This window comes from Diceros bicornis, chromosome 24 (genome assembly GCF_020826845.1).
Source record: "Diceros bicornis minor isolate mBicDic1 chromosome 24, mDicBic1.mat.cur, whole genome shotgun sequence".
NCBI classification, from domain to species: Eukaryota; Metazoa; Chordata; class Mammalia; order Perissodactyla; family Rhinocerotidae; genus Diceros; species Diceros bicornis.
The window spans coordinates 4,573,823-4,591,114 of record NC_080763.1 but is presented as its reverse complement, the minus strand read 5'-3'; the positions used below and the strand labels follow the sequence as shown (position 1 = coordinate 4,591,114).

The following is a 17,292-nucleotide window of genomic DNA, read 5'->3' as shown; positions in this document are numbered from 1 at the left end:
AAACAGCTCTGCTGCTTGTTCTGCTTGGTTTTGGAAAATCGTATTAATCATCTAAGGTGATTGATCTGTGAGACTGGAGTGAAGGTTTTATCCTAAATGAATTTTATTAATGCACATTGTGGAGGTGAAGATGTAGAGAACATTTTGACATGGAAAAGAATGAATAAGTTAATTTTATCGTTCAGTGCTTTTTCTAAACATTTCATTTTCTTTGGTTACTATGTTCACGTATTCTGGAGAAGAAGATTTTCTTCAATAATAAATTGATGACTAGGCAGACTCTAAAACTACTAAGAGAAACATAGGATGTAGTTAGCTGTCTGTGCTCATGGTTTGTTAAAGTCTAAGTTAACCTTAATGGTGCTGTACCACTGTCCAAAGAAAATGCCCTAAGTATCCTACCTTCTTAGAGCTGGCTCGATTTAGTTTGCTTTTGTGTATCTAATAAAAACCATGTCCAGTGTTTCCTTGTGTAGTTTGTGGGTAATGGCTGAGTCTGTGTGTGGACTCAGTTTCAGTGGCTCAGGCGGGCGTGTGTGTGACCAGGACTCTAGCTTGTCTCTCCATCACCCTCCCAAAGATACTTCACGTTTCTTTATTATGGAATCATTAAGGTTTTTCCTTATACCTAGTATTAAAGTAGTTTGGTGAAGATTTTAAATGTGGAAGGCTTAACTAGCACTTGCAGTGGAAATTGAGAGATGAATGCATTTTGAAAATTCAATTGATTATTAAAGGATTTGATGAATCCATGTCAATATTTTTCCTCCATTTTCTTAAATATTCATGAATAAGCTATATATTTATATTGGGAGAAAGCTAATATAAGATTTGGTAATGTCACTTTCAATGACTGCCTAAAGCTTAATAGAATATTGTGATTTAAAATTGTATTTGGTTGTAATACCAAAATCATGAGGAAGGTCAATCTATTATTGCAGCCTGTACTTCAAAAAAAATAACTTTCTTGCTGTAACTTTTGGCATTTATTATCTTAGATAAGAAATCTCTAGGGATATGTGATTCTCCCATCTTCCTTAGTATTCTTATAAAAGCTTAAGTTCTAGAAGTAGTCTATATATAAAAGTATTAAAATATTAATTTTATATTATGGCACACACTGGCTCTCTGGTCTGAAGTTCCCAAACAGCATTTGTAATTGTTTTACAGTATTCCCTAATGAAATTACATAAGCAGCAAGAGGAGTGAGAGACAAAATAAGACTTTTGGTAATGATACGATTGTTTAAAATCTGTTTTGATGTGAAATTTACTCTGTGTGGAAGTGCCAAGACCACTGGTTCACATCTGTGGTTACCAGTAGCCCAGAGAGCTGCAGGACTACCATGTGCGACTCTGAGACCACTGAGGTCTGTTAAAACAGGGGGCTCTGACTCATCCTTTGATCCTTGTCTGTGGTCCAAAGGACTGCTTTTAGTGGCTCAACATTGAGTTTAAAGACAAAAAGACATGTTCAGTAGCATAGGGTGAAGTGAAGGAGTAAGAATTGGAGAGTGTTGGTCTGTAAATAAGTGCTTTCTAAAGTCAATGTGAGAGAGGGGTTAAATTCACTCCATGTAGTTCCTAGGGTGAAAAAATGAATGCTCTAAAAACAGAGCAGCTGTCTGAACCAATGAACTCCTCATCTCTGAAAATGTTCCAGCAAATGCTGGATAAACACTTGTTGGGGATGATCCAGCATTGGGAGGGAGGTGACTAGATGATTCATAGGATCCCTCACAACTCTGTATGGCTATGAAGTAGAAAAGACAATGGGAGAAATTTTGGGAGTAATAGAGGATGAAAGTTATTTAAATAATTTTAGCTTGGGTGCTCATACCAATTTTCGTACTTATTACTATGTCATATACCACTCAGAAGTTACAAATAGTAAAATGAGGTAAAGTGTGGTAAATAATAAAAATATGAAGTCAAATATTTTTCCATATGCTTTTTTCAGCATTACCTCCAGGTAAAATAGACCAGAGCAGCCAGTGCATTTCTAAAAAGGAAAATTGTATAGCAAGTTTTCTCTTTCCTAAAAGAGATGAAAGAGACACAATGAAATTGGTCAATAAAAGCTTTAGGAATATCTGCAGATATACATTTACAGTCAAGTTGATAACACTAGTAGTTTCATTTCAACACAAATTATGTTAGAAGACTTAAATTTCAGACGTGGTCATATATATATGCTATGTGGAATTCTTTTTTTATCTAGATACAGATCTTGATCGTGAGTCTCTTGATGATAGATATGCAGCTTGTTTCTCCCGGAACTCATGAAGATAATTATATTGCTGGAAAAAGTAAAGATACATTGAAATACACTGTAGAAAACTAGTTAACAGAGTAGTCACAATACTAGTAGGAATCAGGGATCAAGAAATATTTGCTAAGAACAGTTCTACAGCCTTTTGGGTAAGGAAGTATTTGCATCATGGGGAAGTTTTATCTTTAAATAAAGCTGCATATAGTGTGGAAAACTATTGCTTTAAAAATCAGAAGATAGCATGAAATACAGATGAATGTTTTATATATCTGTAAAATCCTTTCTCCCTTTACTGGCAGGAGCAAATAAGATTAAAAATAGTGTGTGAAGGCATTCTTGCTAATGTATTTCCCCTGGGGGTAAGTGGGGAAGAAGAACGCACTTTCTGTAGCAGTTAACAGTGGTGTACTCAAGAAAATCTATTTCTTAACTTATAGAAGCCCCAGTTTTCTGCTTTTTGTGATGACATAATCCATTTGGAACAATTTTCATAGTAGATAATATTAAAATAAAATCACTAATCTTAACAGATAAGCAAAAATAAAAAAAGCTTTAAATAATTCATTTGGAGTTTTAATAGCTTCCCAGAGGATATTCTTACTCTGCCAATAATCTCATTTCATATCATCGCGAAGTTGAAATTGCATACTGCTAACTTATCAGCACAGAGATGGGAAAGCCTGTTGGCCACAGAATGCTGAGGTGATAAACTGACAGCCCACATTATTGTGGGCTTAATTCTCTCCAAGATTAAAGATGTAAAACATGCATATACATACACACACACATATGTTTGACCAGGTCTTTTGTTTCAAAGAGAGACTTGAGAACATCTTGATTTTGAAGCATCATTTGATTTTAACAGCTAATAAGGGAGCTCTCTGTTTTCAGAACCTGTAAGGTGAAGTGGGTCCTGTATGGACTGTTTTGTGAATGACCTTATTTAACCCCGAGAATCAGGCTGCTTGGTGAGTTTATTGGTTGTTATAATAGTTCACGTACATGACACTTGGTTAGACTGCGAACCCTGGGAAGATGAACTTGCAGGCCCAGGGAGTCGCCTACAGGCCAGGATGCTTTAGGGCCCCCGCCTCTGAGTCGGTCCTGAGGCTGAGGCCAGGTGCTCGGGAAAGGAAGGCATGTTAGCTTGACAGGTGCACAGACAAGTGAAATCCGAAGTCTTTTCAGTAACGTGATTAATACACACAGCATCCTCGGGGCCTTGCTGCTGCAGTGTTCTGAAGTGTTAAGGGGAAAGTAAATGTGGAAGGTGTCACTGGTTATCCACAGCAAAGGATAACCAGCATTGCTTTACATTTTTTGTATGATAGTTATTCATCTATCTTAGTAAATATTTTGGTGATATAATAGGATCCTCATTAGTTCTTTTTGGCAAAAAATCTACCCAAGAAACTACCAAGTTTATAGTAACCATCTCATTTTTCCAAGTGAGAGGATCCATTCCCAGAACTGAATGGGCAAAATCTTAACAGTTGTAGATCCTGGAAGAGTAAACTGGAAAGTTTTTTCATTATTTTGTTTGAAATACTGTGAACTTTTTCAGACATCCAGGTTATATTTAAATGTAAACTAAAAAAAATCAAAATATAGACAGGTGACCTATGAATAATAGAATGCTCTGGACTTTCATTGCCCTCTCGAGAGTGTATTACACTCTATTTGTAATGGTCTGTCCCTGACCACAACCACACAAGAACAGTCCATCTCCTTACCTTTATGGTCTGTATGGCTCCAGATCCTCTTAGGTCCCTCAGGCTGTCTATGGCTTGCTGTGGTGACACTGTGTCAGACAAGTAAAGTAGGAGACAAGCGGCCACTAATAGAACATGACAGAAAAACAGTATATTACTAAATAATTAATGATAGGGAAGAGCATTTTATATTTAATTAGACTTCTTTGGTGCAGAAGGTGAGTTTGGTGTAATTGTTCAAAATCAATTAAATGACAGGCCTTTTAGTATGTGTTTTTGACTGTTAAATTATGGTTTTAAATGACTGTGGTTGAATGAAAGTTTAACACTGGCTTCATTTTTTTTAAACAGCTTTACTGAGTTATAATTTGCATACCATGCCATTCATTCAAAGTGTACAATTCAGTGGCTTTTAGTGTATTCACAGACATATGGAGCCATCACCACAGTCAGTTTTAGAACATTTTCATCACCTCAAAAAGAAACTGTACCCTTTTTTTATCATCTCCCTATTACCCCATCACCCCTCCCTAAGCAACCACTCATCTACTTTCTGTCTCTATGGACTTGCCTCTTCTAGACATTTCATATACGTGGAATCACATGTGGTCTTTTGTGACTAGCTTCTTTCACTTAGTATAATGTGTTTAAGAGTCACACATATTGTGGCACGTATCAGCACTTCATTCCTTTTTATGGATGAATAATATGCCATCGCATGGATATAAACTTTGTTAATCCATTTGGCAGTTGATGGACATTAAGGTTGTTTCCATTTTTTTGCTGTTATGAATAATGCTGCTATACAGTTTGTGTACAAGTTTTTGTGTGGACATACATTTTCATTTCTTTGGGTTTATTCCTAGGAGTAAAACTGTGGGCTTACATGATAACTCCATGTTTAACTGTTTGAGGAAGGACTGCCTGACTGTTTTCCAAAGCAGCTGCACCATTTTGCATTCCCACCAGCAGCGTATGAGGGCTCCAGTTTCTCCACATGCTCGCCAATGCTTATTTTCCATTTTTTGGATAGTAGCCAGCCTAATGGGTGGTAGGTGGTATCTCATTGTGGTTTTGATTTGCATTTTCCTGATGACTGATGTTGAGCATCTTTTCTTGTGCTTATTGGTCATTTGTATATTTTGTTTGGAGAAACATCTATTCAGATCCTTTGCCCCTTTTTTTAATTGTCTTTTTATTATTGAGTTGTAAGAGATCTTTATATATTCTAGATGAGTCCCTTATCAGATATATGTTTTACAAGTATTTTTCACATTCTGTGGGTTGTCTTTTCATTTTGATAGTGTCCTTTGAAACACAAAAGTTTTTAATTTTGATGCTGTCGAACACTAAAAAGAATAATTGTTACTCCAGTGTCCCATTTCATTAACTGTTTTATTTTCCTAGCACATATTTAAAAAGTTAAAAGTTAACATTTGGTAATTAACTTTGGTTTTCATTCTTCTGTTACCCATGGATATTATTTAGAAGTTACTGTCAGTTTCATAACACCTGCGTTGGGATAACATTAGAAAACAAACCAAAACAGAAGAATGCAGGTGCTAAGACTTGTAAATTGTGTTTTGCAGAATCCTCCAAAACAATGCTGAGAATACCTCTCACGCCCACCCAAGTTTTCTGGGTAACACTAAATTTAGGGCCTTAAATAATTCTTTGGATCTTAGCAGACTTATATTGTGTTTTGTTTCATTTTCATACAAAGTGAGCAGATGGCCCAGAAAGAGGAGTTTGCCTACTTTGAGGTTAAACAAAATACTGAATAATGAAAATATATTTCTTACCAAGACAGGATCTCCCAAGTCCTCCATAACAGCTGAAAGGAAAGTACAGTTGTGAAGTTCGTACATTTTCATTCCATCCTGACAATTACAACTAAAGACTTGCTCTTTCTGCCTTCTATTTCTGACTCTAATGCCGAGCACAGTGCCGTGCACACCGAGATTAATAAATATTTTTGAATTAATCAAGAACAAAGTGTGCTTATTTACTTGTTGGGAGGTATTCTGAACACCTCTAAGGGTCAAGGTAGCGGGGACCTTGTTATTGACCTCTTTAAACTCCAGGATCCACACCTGAGAAGTGGAACATCTCACTAAACAGACAGAAATCAGACTATTTTTACCAACTGCCACTTTGATGACTTTCCTCTGCCTCACAAAACCTTAGTGGTTATGGGACAAATGCTGTCTGTTGTAAGAGCTCTCCATTTATCCAGAAAGAGTACAGAGGTAGCGTGTACAGAGCTTCAGGCCCTCGGCTCTGGAGCCCCACTGCCTGGGTGGAATTCTGAATCTGTCATTATTAGATGTGGGAACCCAAGCAAGTTATTGAACCTCTCTGGGTCTCGGCCTTTTCACCTATGAAACGGTGACAGCAGCCGTACCTACATCATAGTGAGGACTGAATGAGGTAACATTTGTAAAGGGCTTAGAGCTTGGCCCAGAGTAAGAAGTAAATGAACATTAGCTGCTATTATCTAGCATTCTGAAGAAATTAGTAGTTCTGCATAACTGAATTTTCGAGGAAAATGAAGATTAACCCTCAAAGAAGCAAAACCATTCATTTTAATCATTTTCAAAGATCCTAAAAAATATATTACACACTTCCTAACTTTGTTAGAGGGTATACTGAACCTAACTTGGTGCTGTGACTTATCATGAACATCAGTTACTGTATTGTAGATGAAGCTGCAGATACATATCTTGTGATAGGATGAGACAGAGGACCAAATGGGTACTGTCCCCTGGGGTGTTCATGAACTGGCTTTCTACAGAGTGTCCCAGATGTGGGTCTGTTTCAGAGATTAGGACCTTCTGTATAAAGGCAGAGAAGGCAGAACACTTCAGTGGCTTTCTGCAAGATTCATACTGCCCTACACCTCTTGGCACCTTCATCTTTCCTCCTCTGCCTGATTGATTCCTATTGGTCTTTCAAAACTCAGCTCAAATTTCATTCCTTGAAATGCCTTTGTGCCCCCACAGAAACCATCACTGTCCTGTATGCTGCCTTGTACACACCTTGTGCAAGTCTTACTGCACTTACATGATAGTGTCGTCAGCTGTGGGTTCCTTGAGGGTGGGGACTGTGCCTCAGTGTGTGTTTTGTATTTACAGTGTTTGGTACACAGTAGCTGTTATGGGGAATTGTGTTCCCCAAAAGATATGTTTAAGTCCTAAGCTCTGGTGCTGTGAATGTGACATTATTTGGAAATAAGGTCTTTGCTGTGTAATCAAGTCAAGATGAGGTCATTAGGGTGGCCCCTCATGCTCTGTGACTGGTGTCCTTATAAGAAGAGGAAAATGCCAAGTGAAGAGACACAGGGAGAACCGTGTGATGACAGAGGCAGAGCTGCAGTGATGCAGCTGCGAGCCAAGGACACCAAGGGTGGACGGCCCCACCAGAAGCTGGGGAGACGCGAGGGAGGACTCTGCCCAGAGTCTCAGGGCGGGTGTGGCCCTGCTGACACCTTGATTTCAGACTTCCAGCCTCCAGAACTGGGAGAGAGTAAGTTTCTGTTGTTTTAAGTTACCCAGTTTGTGGTACTTTGTTACAGCAGCCCCAGGAAATGGTATAATACAGTAGGCAAGCAGTGTTCACCTATTTTATAAAGGAGAACCCGTGAGACAGAACCTGTAGACAACAGGACAGGGAAAAAATTTACCAGACCCTGTTTCTGAGGGATAAACTCTAGAGCTGTCTAGCAATGTGGGCATCAAAGGTGGCACAATGGATAGAAAACTGTCTTAGTCTCAACAAACATTTGTCACTGTAGGGACACCTTTGGAAGCTCTAGGACTATGAACATTTGCAGACATCAGAAGCTTTATTATATGGGACCCTGAAGCATTCAACATGCAAGGCCACCCATCCACCTTTTGTTTGTATTCTGTTCAAACATCAGAGCATTGGTCTGCTAGAACCTGCTAGAATAGAATCTGTTAAGCTTCACTAAACTGAGCTAGTTTAATCTCTAGAAACTTTTCAGTAGAGACTGCTTTCAAAGATTTATTTGGAAAAAAGAAAAAGAATTGATTAGAACAATGGGTCCAAAAATTGGAAAATATTTTTCGTTAGCTGCATGTATCTATCTAATGCTATTTTTCTTAGATTTATCAGAAAATTTAACATACACAACTGTATTTACTTTAAAATTTTGCTTTTATAATTAGTACTAGATGAAAGATCATGTTTTTCTATAGAGAAAGTTTGGAAACTGTAGGATGTAGGATCGCTTCTGCTCTTTATTCCCAACTCTGCAGGCTACAGTTTTCTGTTATCAGAGTTTAGTTTGGCCACAAACAGGTGTGTGTCCCCAAACAGGGTCCCCAAAGACCCCTGTACTAGGTGGTTAGCTCTCCAAAACAGGAGCTACTTGCATGAAGCCCCTGAGCTGCAGGATGAAGGGGAGAAGCTGGCTGGGCTTCCCTTTCCCCCGGTGCGCTGAGACTACTCGGTTATTGATACAGTTTGTACTTTCTAGCTCAAAGCAATGATCTTAAGGACCTTAGAACTTTTAAGGTATCAAACTAGGTAGAGGTAACACTCTATCTTGTTCTAGAATGGATTAAGCAGCTAATTAGTATACAAAAAATACAGTAAGCACAGAGAAGGACTAGCTTTCTCCCTGTGGCTGGCTCTCCACTGCTGTGTGTCTCACTCTGGCAGAGCACCTACTGTTCTTTTCCATGGCACCACTTCTAATCCTTGCATTGCTACTTTCTACTGCTGATTGCCACTCTCTTCTTCCTTTCTCCAAGCTAATTTTTCTTTCCTTATTTTTTTCCTTGACCCATTTTCTTTTGTTTTAAACTTCCATACCAGCAGCTTGTGTATAGCCATTGACAAACAATAAGAATCCCTCTTTCATTCTGGTAGCAAATTCATATCATCAAATATAATTTTCAAGTCATGTTTTTAGGATTACTCATGGCTTAGGGATGATTTCTTTGCTGCTAATTTTTAAAAAATTGACTTTCTTGCTCTTGGAAGCAACTAAGCAACTGAAAGGCTGACCAGTAAGTAAGGTGTTATTATATAACAAGAATGATGCTTCCACCTTTTTGGGAGGGAGAGGATCCCAAAATTATTAGTAACTATCTAAAACAAAAGGAAAGAAAAAAAGCCTGTTACCCTTTTCTAAAAATTTCCAAATCTATTCATTTATCGTTCTTACTCTTCAAAGTCATAACGGCAAATATCTGAGTGCTTGCTCTGTACTAGGCATTGTACTAGTACATTTTATGCATTGTCGCCTTTTAATCCTTGCAACAAACTATAAGGTAGGTAATAACTGAATAAGGATGCAATAATTCGAGAAATCACTTTGACTGGGACATTTCTCATGTAATCTAGAGAAAAGGAGAACGTACTGTATTAAAGTTTTCCGGTTATTTTTAAGGCAGATCGCAAGCTCCTCCATTATTTCACAGCAGCTGGCTACGTCAGGAGTCCCTCCGTGTGGGATTGGATGATGATGAGTGATAATTCCATACTGATGGTAGAGGTCCAAAAGGTTTGGAACTCTATATTTTGACAGTTCCCCTCTGGTGCAGAAAACAAATATGTCTTGTATACCATGGCTCTTTAGTTCTTCTGCCAACAGACCAAGATACACACGGATAGACACATACAAACATTACAAATTTAAATACAGTCAAGAGGGAGAATATGGAGTTAAGTTTCTTAAGCCAAACTAAGTAAATAACAAATGATAACCTGTAGGGCCAGCCCCGTGGCTTAGCGGTTAAGTGCACGTGCTCCACTACTGGCGGCCTGGGTACGGATCCCGGGCGCGCACTGACGCACCGCTTCTCTGGCCATGCTGAGGCCGCGTCCCACGTACAGCAGCTAGAAGGATGTGCAACTATGACATACAACTATCTACTGGGGCTTTGGGGGAAAAAAAAAAAGGAGGAGGATTGGCAATAGATGTTAGCTCAGAGCCGGTCTTCCTCAGCAAAAAGAGGAGGATTAGCATGGATGTTAGCTCAGGGCTGATCTTCCTCACAAAAAAAAAAAAAATGATAACCTGTAAATTTGAGTGCTTATTGATAATTTAAAACAATACTGATCTGTCTTCAAACTAGGGTAAAAACCAAGTCACTAAGCACAAAATAGGAATTAGAAACATCTGGACCCAAAGGTAGTTAAAATTAAACCTGACTTTATAAGTCAAAATGCTTTTTATAGAATTTTAAGAAAATTATATTGCTGCTCTTGAAAAAAATTTTTTTATAATAAATACTGCTTTAAAATAAATTTGAAAACACTTAATACATCTAAATAAACTCCTGAGAAGGAATGATAGCACATTTTTTTATGTTTTCTTCTCACAAAATCAACCTGTTTGCTATGGTCGTCGCTGTGTTGTTTGTTCTTCCCTAAGCACTGTATGGAGCTTCTCCAGCACAGCCATAGTGCCAGAGCTCGCGTTCTCCCTTACATTTGTACTGTCCCACACCATGACGTACTTAATTTTATGCACTAGGTTTCTAGGAAATACAGCATTAACTGTATTAACATGATGTAACTTAGCTAATTTCACTATAATGATATGAACCAAGCAATAGTTCTATAGACCATTGTATACACTGGAACTTCCCTATGGCCATATTTACTATAGAGCATTTGATTCAAAATGAATAAGTAATTTGGGCTTATCTGAGCCCCCTCTTTCTTCCCATCTCCTAAATCCAAGGACATTTAGATATTTAAGTACAAAGTGCCTTTTCCCATGAATCTCTAGACCTGCACTTGAAATATGGCTGGTCCAAACTGAGAGGTAGTGTAAATGTAAAATACATATATGATTTCAAAGACTAAGTATCAAAAAACCCCTATCTCATTCATAATTTGTTTTATACTTAAAACCTATTGAAATGATACTATTTAGGCTATATTAGGTTAAACAAAATATATTATTAAAATTCATTTTACCTGTTTTTACTTTTTTAATGTGGCAACTAGAAAATGTAAAATTACATACATGGCTTTTATTTGTGGTTCCCAATATAGTTCTATTGGATAGTGCTGCTCTAGATATACTATTATATTTTTGTACTTGTAAAAGGATTTAATCTGTAGTTAACATATTTAACCATTTTTAAGAGAGTAGGTAATTTTCTATTTGCCTCTTGTACACACTGGATAATTTCTGTTACACAGTAGTCCTAGAAAGGACTCTGGGGAGGAAGCACAGGCACTGCTGCAGGGAGATTCACGGTCTCTGCCATCAAACATTGTCATCTGTTTTGTATATTGGATTCCATTTAAGATTTCAATGGAAGAAAAAAAGGTTTGGTAAAAAATTGGAAACCCCTTTTATGAAGATACTAAGTGAATAGGGCTTTCCAAAATACACAAGATTGGTTTTTGAACCAATGCTTTAAATTACATTTTGCTTATGACTTAAATGTTACCCAAATGGAAATTTCCTACCATGGTGGGTATCTCTAAAGCAGAAAATCTGTACAAATACTGCAAGGGTCAACTAATCGATTGGCTCTTTTTTTTTTTTTTTTTTGTGAGGAAGATCAGCCCTGAGCTAACATCCATGCTAATCCTCCTCTTTTTGCTGAGGAAGACCGGCTCTGAGCTAACATCTATTACCAATCCTCCTCCTTTTTTTTTCCCCCAAAGCCCCAGTAGATAGTTGTATGTCATAGCTGCACATCCTTATAATTGCTGTATGTGGAACGTAGCCTCAGCATGGCTGGAGAAGCAGTACATCGGTGCGCACCTGGGATCCGAACCCGGGCCGCCAGCAGCGGAGTGCGTGCACTTAATGGCTAAGCCACGGGGCCAGCCTCTGATTGGCCTCTTTAAGTCTTCTTTGGTAGGTAAAAAATAAATTAAAGAAAGTATATTAGCAAATTGATATTCCAGAACAACCAGGAAAAAACTTTAAGATGTACAAAATCTATACTGGTCAGAATCAAGCAATATGTACATTTTCCTTTGGTGTGTTATAAGGACATTGATAGGACTATTAGGCTTGAGATAACCAGGCCAACCAGAATAAAACATTTTGAAAATCCAAATTTGTTGGCATCATGCAATATGTAAATTACAAATTGAGGTAGATTATCAGGGTATTTGTAGGATTATTAGACTTGAGGCTATAGTGGTATGAACATCTTAGAGCATGTGAAGATTATACTCTATTCCCTCTCTTCCACCTAGATGCTGGCTCTCTAAATTTTCTATCCAGGATGGACAATTTCACTCTACCTCTGGGTTTCCAGCTCAGGCTGAATCTTTACTATCACAGGCAAGTCTATAAAGAACAGTTATGTTCAAAGATCTGGGCAGGGCAGTGTCAGTTTTCTATTTACATACTTTTCTCCCTCCAACTTACACATTCTAACCTTGAATGCAGTTTCTATGTATAAAAGAACTACAACAATCAGTGAAAAGCAGTGCTATGTTTCGTAAATGATGAGTTCTCTGAGCCCTTCACAAATACTTCTTCACATATTAGAATAAGTCCATAGTTTGAAACTTTATGAAATATTGAACATTTATTTGGAAAATTGAGAAGAGACTACAGTTTGTTTTTTCTGACAAAGAGATTTTAAGTATTATTTTTAACAAAACCTATTAATAAGGTTGTCTCATTTTACACCTACCTGTATCTTTTTGGATATTTCTTCTAACATCTTTAAATTTACAACCTATAGGTAGTAATGAGGCAAGGGAAAAAGTCAGTTTTTGGTCATGTATAACAAGCATATTTAAACATATATATAGTGTACTGTAGAAAGTCACTCCACATGATCATTTATATGCTTCAATTCCATTTTGAATGTGAATTTCAACTTCTTATATTCTTAAGAAAATATTCTAGGGATCCTAGCAGAAGAAACTCCTAATCTGAGGATTCTTTCTTCTGTTTCCTTTCTGTAACTGGTACCTGGCTGTCGTCCTCAGCCTCACATCGTGCCCCAGTGTTCACGGTTTCTTAAGAGAGGTCACTCAGAAGTGTAGAACTGTGCGTGTGGGTGTGGAGGGGTGGAAGAGTGGATCTATGCTCCTTTATTGAGAGCCCTCAAGGAGGGCTTCCAAAAGTGAGTTCCCCAGTGCTGATGGTCTATGAAATTCTCTTACTGCTCAGTACAGAGAATGATGTTGTTAGCTGACAAAAAAATTATTTCAGATATATCCACAGGAAGCCAACTGTAGTGTCACCTACCTGGCAGAGCACATAAACCAAGAAACTGAGGACAATTCACTCGCGACAGAGGGAGCCTGAAAAGAGGATCACTGTATCAAGTTTGGTCCAGTTTTAAAAGAGTTGTAAATGGAAATTCAGTTTAACCAAATGTGCACTTGGCACTGAACAAGGGTGTTTTAAAGTTTTAAGTAGTAATAAAACAAAAATTCATAGTTAAATAGCAATGTGTTGGTCACAAAAAGGCCTAGAAAAACTGGAAGTTTTAAAACAGGGACTTACGGGCATTGTTACAATTTACGTCTAAAAAATGGCAAATTAATTTATTCTTACCTTAAAGATGATAATGCCTAGATTGCCTGCAGCTAGTATAAATTGTACTTAAGGCACTCTGTGGTATGTTACCTGAGATATTTGTGTTAGTAATCTTACGTAAATAAGCTGGAAAAGGGCCAACTGGCAATCTCATCCCCAGCACTCATTCTACATTACTATTTTAAGATTTCTTTGTAGGACTTCCTTAAATAAATAAAATTTCATATAATAAAAACCACAGGCCACCCATTCTTTGTTGTAATGGATTTTGGTTAAAAAGAAATAATTTCAAGAAATCCTATTGGCAGTTTACAGTACTCAGGGACCAAGGGGCAGAGGCTCACTTTGTCTGCAAGACAGAGGTGACTGCGGAGGAAACCGGGCATCACATACATACCACCTGACTGAAAATTAGAAGTTTTTTTGAGTTTAAAAGGGGAGTTAGAAGGGGAAATGAAAGATAATTGCTATTTGATGGCAGAACAAAAGAACTTTCTGGACAAGAACACTTACGCTCCTTTTTCTCTTCCACAGTAGGGCACGGTGCTTTCTTAAGGAGAGAGATTATTACATTTACAGGGGTGAGAGAAAGCATTTGACTGCTGGTTGTAGAAAATCTGGTGTAACCATAAGTCATTCCCAAGATTTGGAAGTTGATTTTATATAGAAACTTTTGTTTTTGTCATTGTATCTATAGTAACGTGGCTTTTATCTTAAACAGGGTCTGCCGATAGATGCAAGACAGACGCAAGTAGTTCTAGGATTTGACTTGATAAATGATTAAATATCTTATCCTGTGTTTGGTACACTATTCTTTTGTTGGAAAAGAATAAGTAGATTTTGGTACTAAATGGGAGATCATTCCAATCCTATCTCAACTCCTTACTTACTTGTTTCTACTATGGTTTTCTCAATTGAGTTAAAAGATCACTTAAAGATTAGAATTATATAATCAGCAGAAGAGAATCAGTAAATATTTTCAATATGTGGACTACATTCTACAAAGATTACGATGTACACATTAAGTATTTTAGCTCATCATTGATTAGAAATGTTAACATACCATGATATCTGAATTGGAGTCTGTTCATCTTCAATAGGCTCTTCGTCTGATGAATCAAACTCGCTTCTTTGCATTGAAGTAGGCTTCAAAAGAAATCAGTTATGTTAAATAACTGTAAAGAAGAATATTTACTTATACTCTTAGTATACCTGATCCTTGCTTAAACACACAATGCATGGTTGCAATTTATTCAGTTACCAACCTGGAATATCAGAGAGCAGCAACATCAATGATAAGTGACTGCTGTTTACCATCCTATTGATAATTACAGCACTAGGGAGCGGCAAGTGCGTGGGATTGGGAGCCAAGGAATCTGGCTTCTGGTCTTGGCTCTGCCACTCACTGTATAATCTTGGACAAGTTACTTCAGTTTTTTCTAGATCTCAGTTTTCCACAACTATAAAGTGAGGAGATTTATTCATTCATTACAAACATTTCTTGGACACCTTCATTTGCCAAGCTCTGGAGAGGCAAGGATCCATAACATAACTAGCCTGCCTTCAGTGAGAGACAGCTGTGTGCATGGACGACAGAAGAGAGTTGTAAGCGCTAAAATGGAAGCATAAACTGTGCACTTGAGACCAGAGAAGGGAGTGACTGCTTAGAGAGCTGGAGAAAGCGTCCCGGAGGAGATGCAGTAGCTGTATTTTGGAGGATGATCAGGAGGTTTTTAGGCAGATAGGGGGAAGTTAAGGCAATTAAGGCACAAGGAGAAAGGCTTGTGTATTCAGGACTGGGATATCAGAACAGAGGAGAGGAAGCTAGAGAAGCAGTTTTACCTACCCTATTTCTCAACAAACAACCCCAGACAGCCTCGTAGTTTGGTTGGCAGGGTGCAGGGGGTGGTGGAATATAGGTGAATAACCTGCCTCCAGCTCTGTGAATCATCGAATAGGGAGATGGGGATGGAATACGCATGCTCATCTAAGCAGGGGGAACTCGATCCTGCATGTAGGCAGCATTTCTACGTGGAAGACTGTTGGACCAATAAAAATAGGACAAGTGAAAAACACATCTTTCTTCTACTCCTTAGTTGGAACCAACTGAGAGAGAAGATAGTGGAGAGGCAAATGGAGATCAATATGTTAGTTTTATTACTGAGGGTCAAATGGAGGATGTGGCTGTAAAGCTGTGGTCAAGTGGGCTTGTCAATTCTTCAATCCAGGATTGGATTTATCCACCCAGTCTTAGGCTGGACTAGTGATGGACAACCCAAGTCTCCATTGTGGCGGAGTGCACCCCAGAAAGTACTCTCTGCAGAGAAGGGAAGAAAGGGTTGAGCTACTTGTGTGATCAGATCACTCACTCTTCCCCTTCTGGGGACAGGTGGAGAAGCAGGCCAAGAGTGAAGGACAGGGGATGTCCCTCCACATGGGAACATGGGGATTAGCAAGTGTGACCACCTAATGTCCTTTCTAGCTCTGGAGCTCTATTCTATGACGGTCTTGTTTGTTATGGCAAGATCACATTACAGAGCCGATTTAGGCTATGGATTTGATTGCTTCGCATCTATCTGTATTATTATTATCAACTCAACTCAAATGAAGGCCTTTCAATAGGTTGTCAGCACCGGTGGTAGGTGATGCGAGTCAGGGGCTTCAGCTCCTTGCCTCTGTTTTTTTCTTTCTTTCTCTTTAAAGCAGTTTTTAAAGATTTTCAGTTTGTGTGGCCCATTCCCTCAGGCTCCCCCAGCCAGGTGTGCAAGTTCTAACAGGCTGCATGTTTCCGCTCCCTCAGGCCCGGGGATTCTGAACCCCAGGGAATGGGACGCAATGCCAGGTGGCCCTGGGAGATGGTGACAGTGGTGTCACACCCACGGGGGGGGGCTGGCAATCGTCTTTGGTGACGTTTTCCCATCGGCGGTGAGGACTGCTCCCAGGGAGGCGCAGGGAGCCCGGACATCCTCTAAGGCCGGGGTATCAGGCAGACACCTAAGCTCTCTCTGCCTCAGTTTCCTCCGTAGGACGGGCCTCAGCCCTCTCTGGCAGGGCTGTCGTGAGGCGCAGGAGACCCCGCAGGCGACAGCTTCAGCCCACGACAGGCGCACAGCGAGCGTCCGTCTCCCCGCGCCCGCCACTGACCTGCCCTCCGCAGCCGTCGCCCTCGCCGGTCCCAGGAAGCGCCACCTCCCGACCCAGGACGGTTACTTGCGAGTCATGCCCGACCAGGCCTGCGCTGTCCCCGGGCCCAAGAACTGGCCTCGGCACCGCTCCCGCCCCTGCGGCTCCGCCCCTCCAAGCCTCGGCCGACTCACCGGCTTCATCACTGTCCGCCCTGCGTCCTGACCGGCCACCGCCTACCCCGGCAGCACCGGTGTCTCGGCCTCCACCCGCGCCGAGCCCGCCCCTCGGCTCAGCTCATTGGCTCATCCTTCTGTGCGGTGGGCCCGGCGTCTCCTAGGAGCCAATCAGACCCTCTCCCTGGTTTTACCCCGCCCCCCCGGGCCTCGCCTCGGCCTCTAACCGCTCATTGGTTGCTAGGAGGCCTTTGAAAGACGCGCGGAGGAGGGCCTGTTGAACGTTGATTGGCTGGGAGGGCGCCCTCCTCCCGCCCGTTGCGAGCGGGGAGCGGGGAGGGCGGAAGCGCTTTCGGGGATGCTGGAGAGTCCCGCTTTGTCATGGCGGGAGTTCAAAGTGGTACCACAGAAGGGAAATTTGTTTGTTTTCTGAAATTTTTTTATATTTTAAGGCATGGGGGGAGCACTGTCTTGGAGCGTCTTGTGAAAACACACCACGTCTCAT

General features: G+C 39.9%; 1 protein-coding gene across 4 annotated transcripts; it reads right to left on the bottom strand.

Annotated features, from left to right (window-relative positions):
* Positions 1-2,066: 2,066 nt before the first annotated feature.
* CDKN3 (cyclin dependent kinase inhibitor 3) lies at positions 2,067-16,883 on the bottom strand. 4 transcript variants are annotated; one of them, XM_058566946.1, is made up of 8 exons: positions 16,806-16,883; positions 14,552-14,634; positions 13,195-13,250; positions 12,632-12,676; positions 9,374-9,596; positions 5,786-5,817; positions 4,005-4,108; positions 2,067-2,299 (listed from the first exon to the last, which is right to left on the bottom strand). In XM_058566946.1, the coding sequence occupies exons 1-8, from the start codon at positions 16,812-16,814 to the stop codon at positions 2,213-2,215; spliced, it is 639 nt and encodes a 212-aa protein (XP_058422929.1). In that variant the 5' UTR covers positions 16,815-16,883; the 3' UTR covers positions 2,067-2,212. The 4 variants fall into 4 exon arrangements, with proteins under 4 accessions (XP_058422929.1, XP_058422930.1, XP_058422931.1 ...); XM_058566947.1 differs by lacking the exon at positions 16,806-16,883 and adding an exon at positions 16,633-16,747; XM_058566948.1 differs by lacking the exon at positions 12,632-12,676.
* Positions 16,884-17,292: the final 409 nt, after the last annotated feature.

Bases quoted from the DNA above. Each gene is read 5' to 3' on its own strand.
- CDKN3 (XM_058566946.1), bottom strand. The intron at 4,109-5,785 runs GTAAGAAATATA...ATGTTCTATTAG, and splicing joins ACTTGGGAGATCCTGTCTTG to TGGCCGCTTGTCTCCTACTT. The intron at 2,300-4,004 runs GTAAGGAGATGG...TACTTTTTCCAG, and splicing joins GAGCCATACAGACCATAAAG to CAATATAATTATCTTCATGA.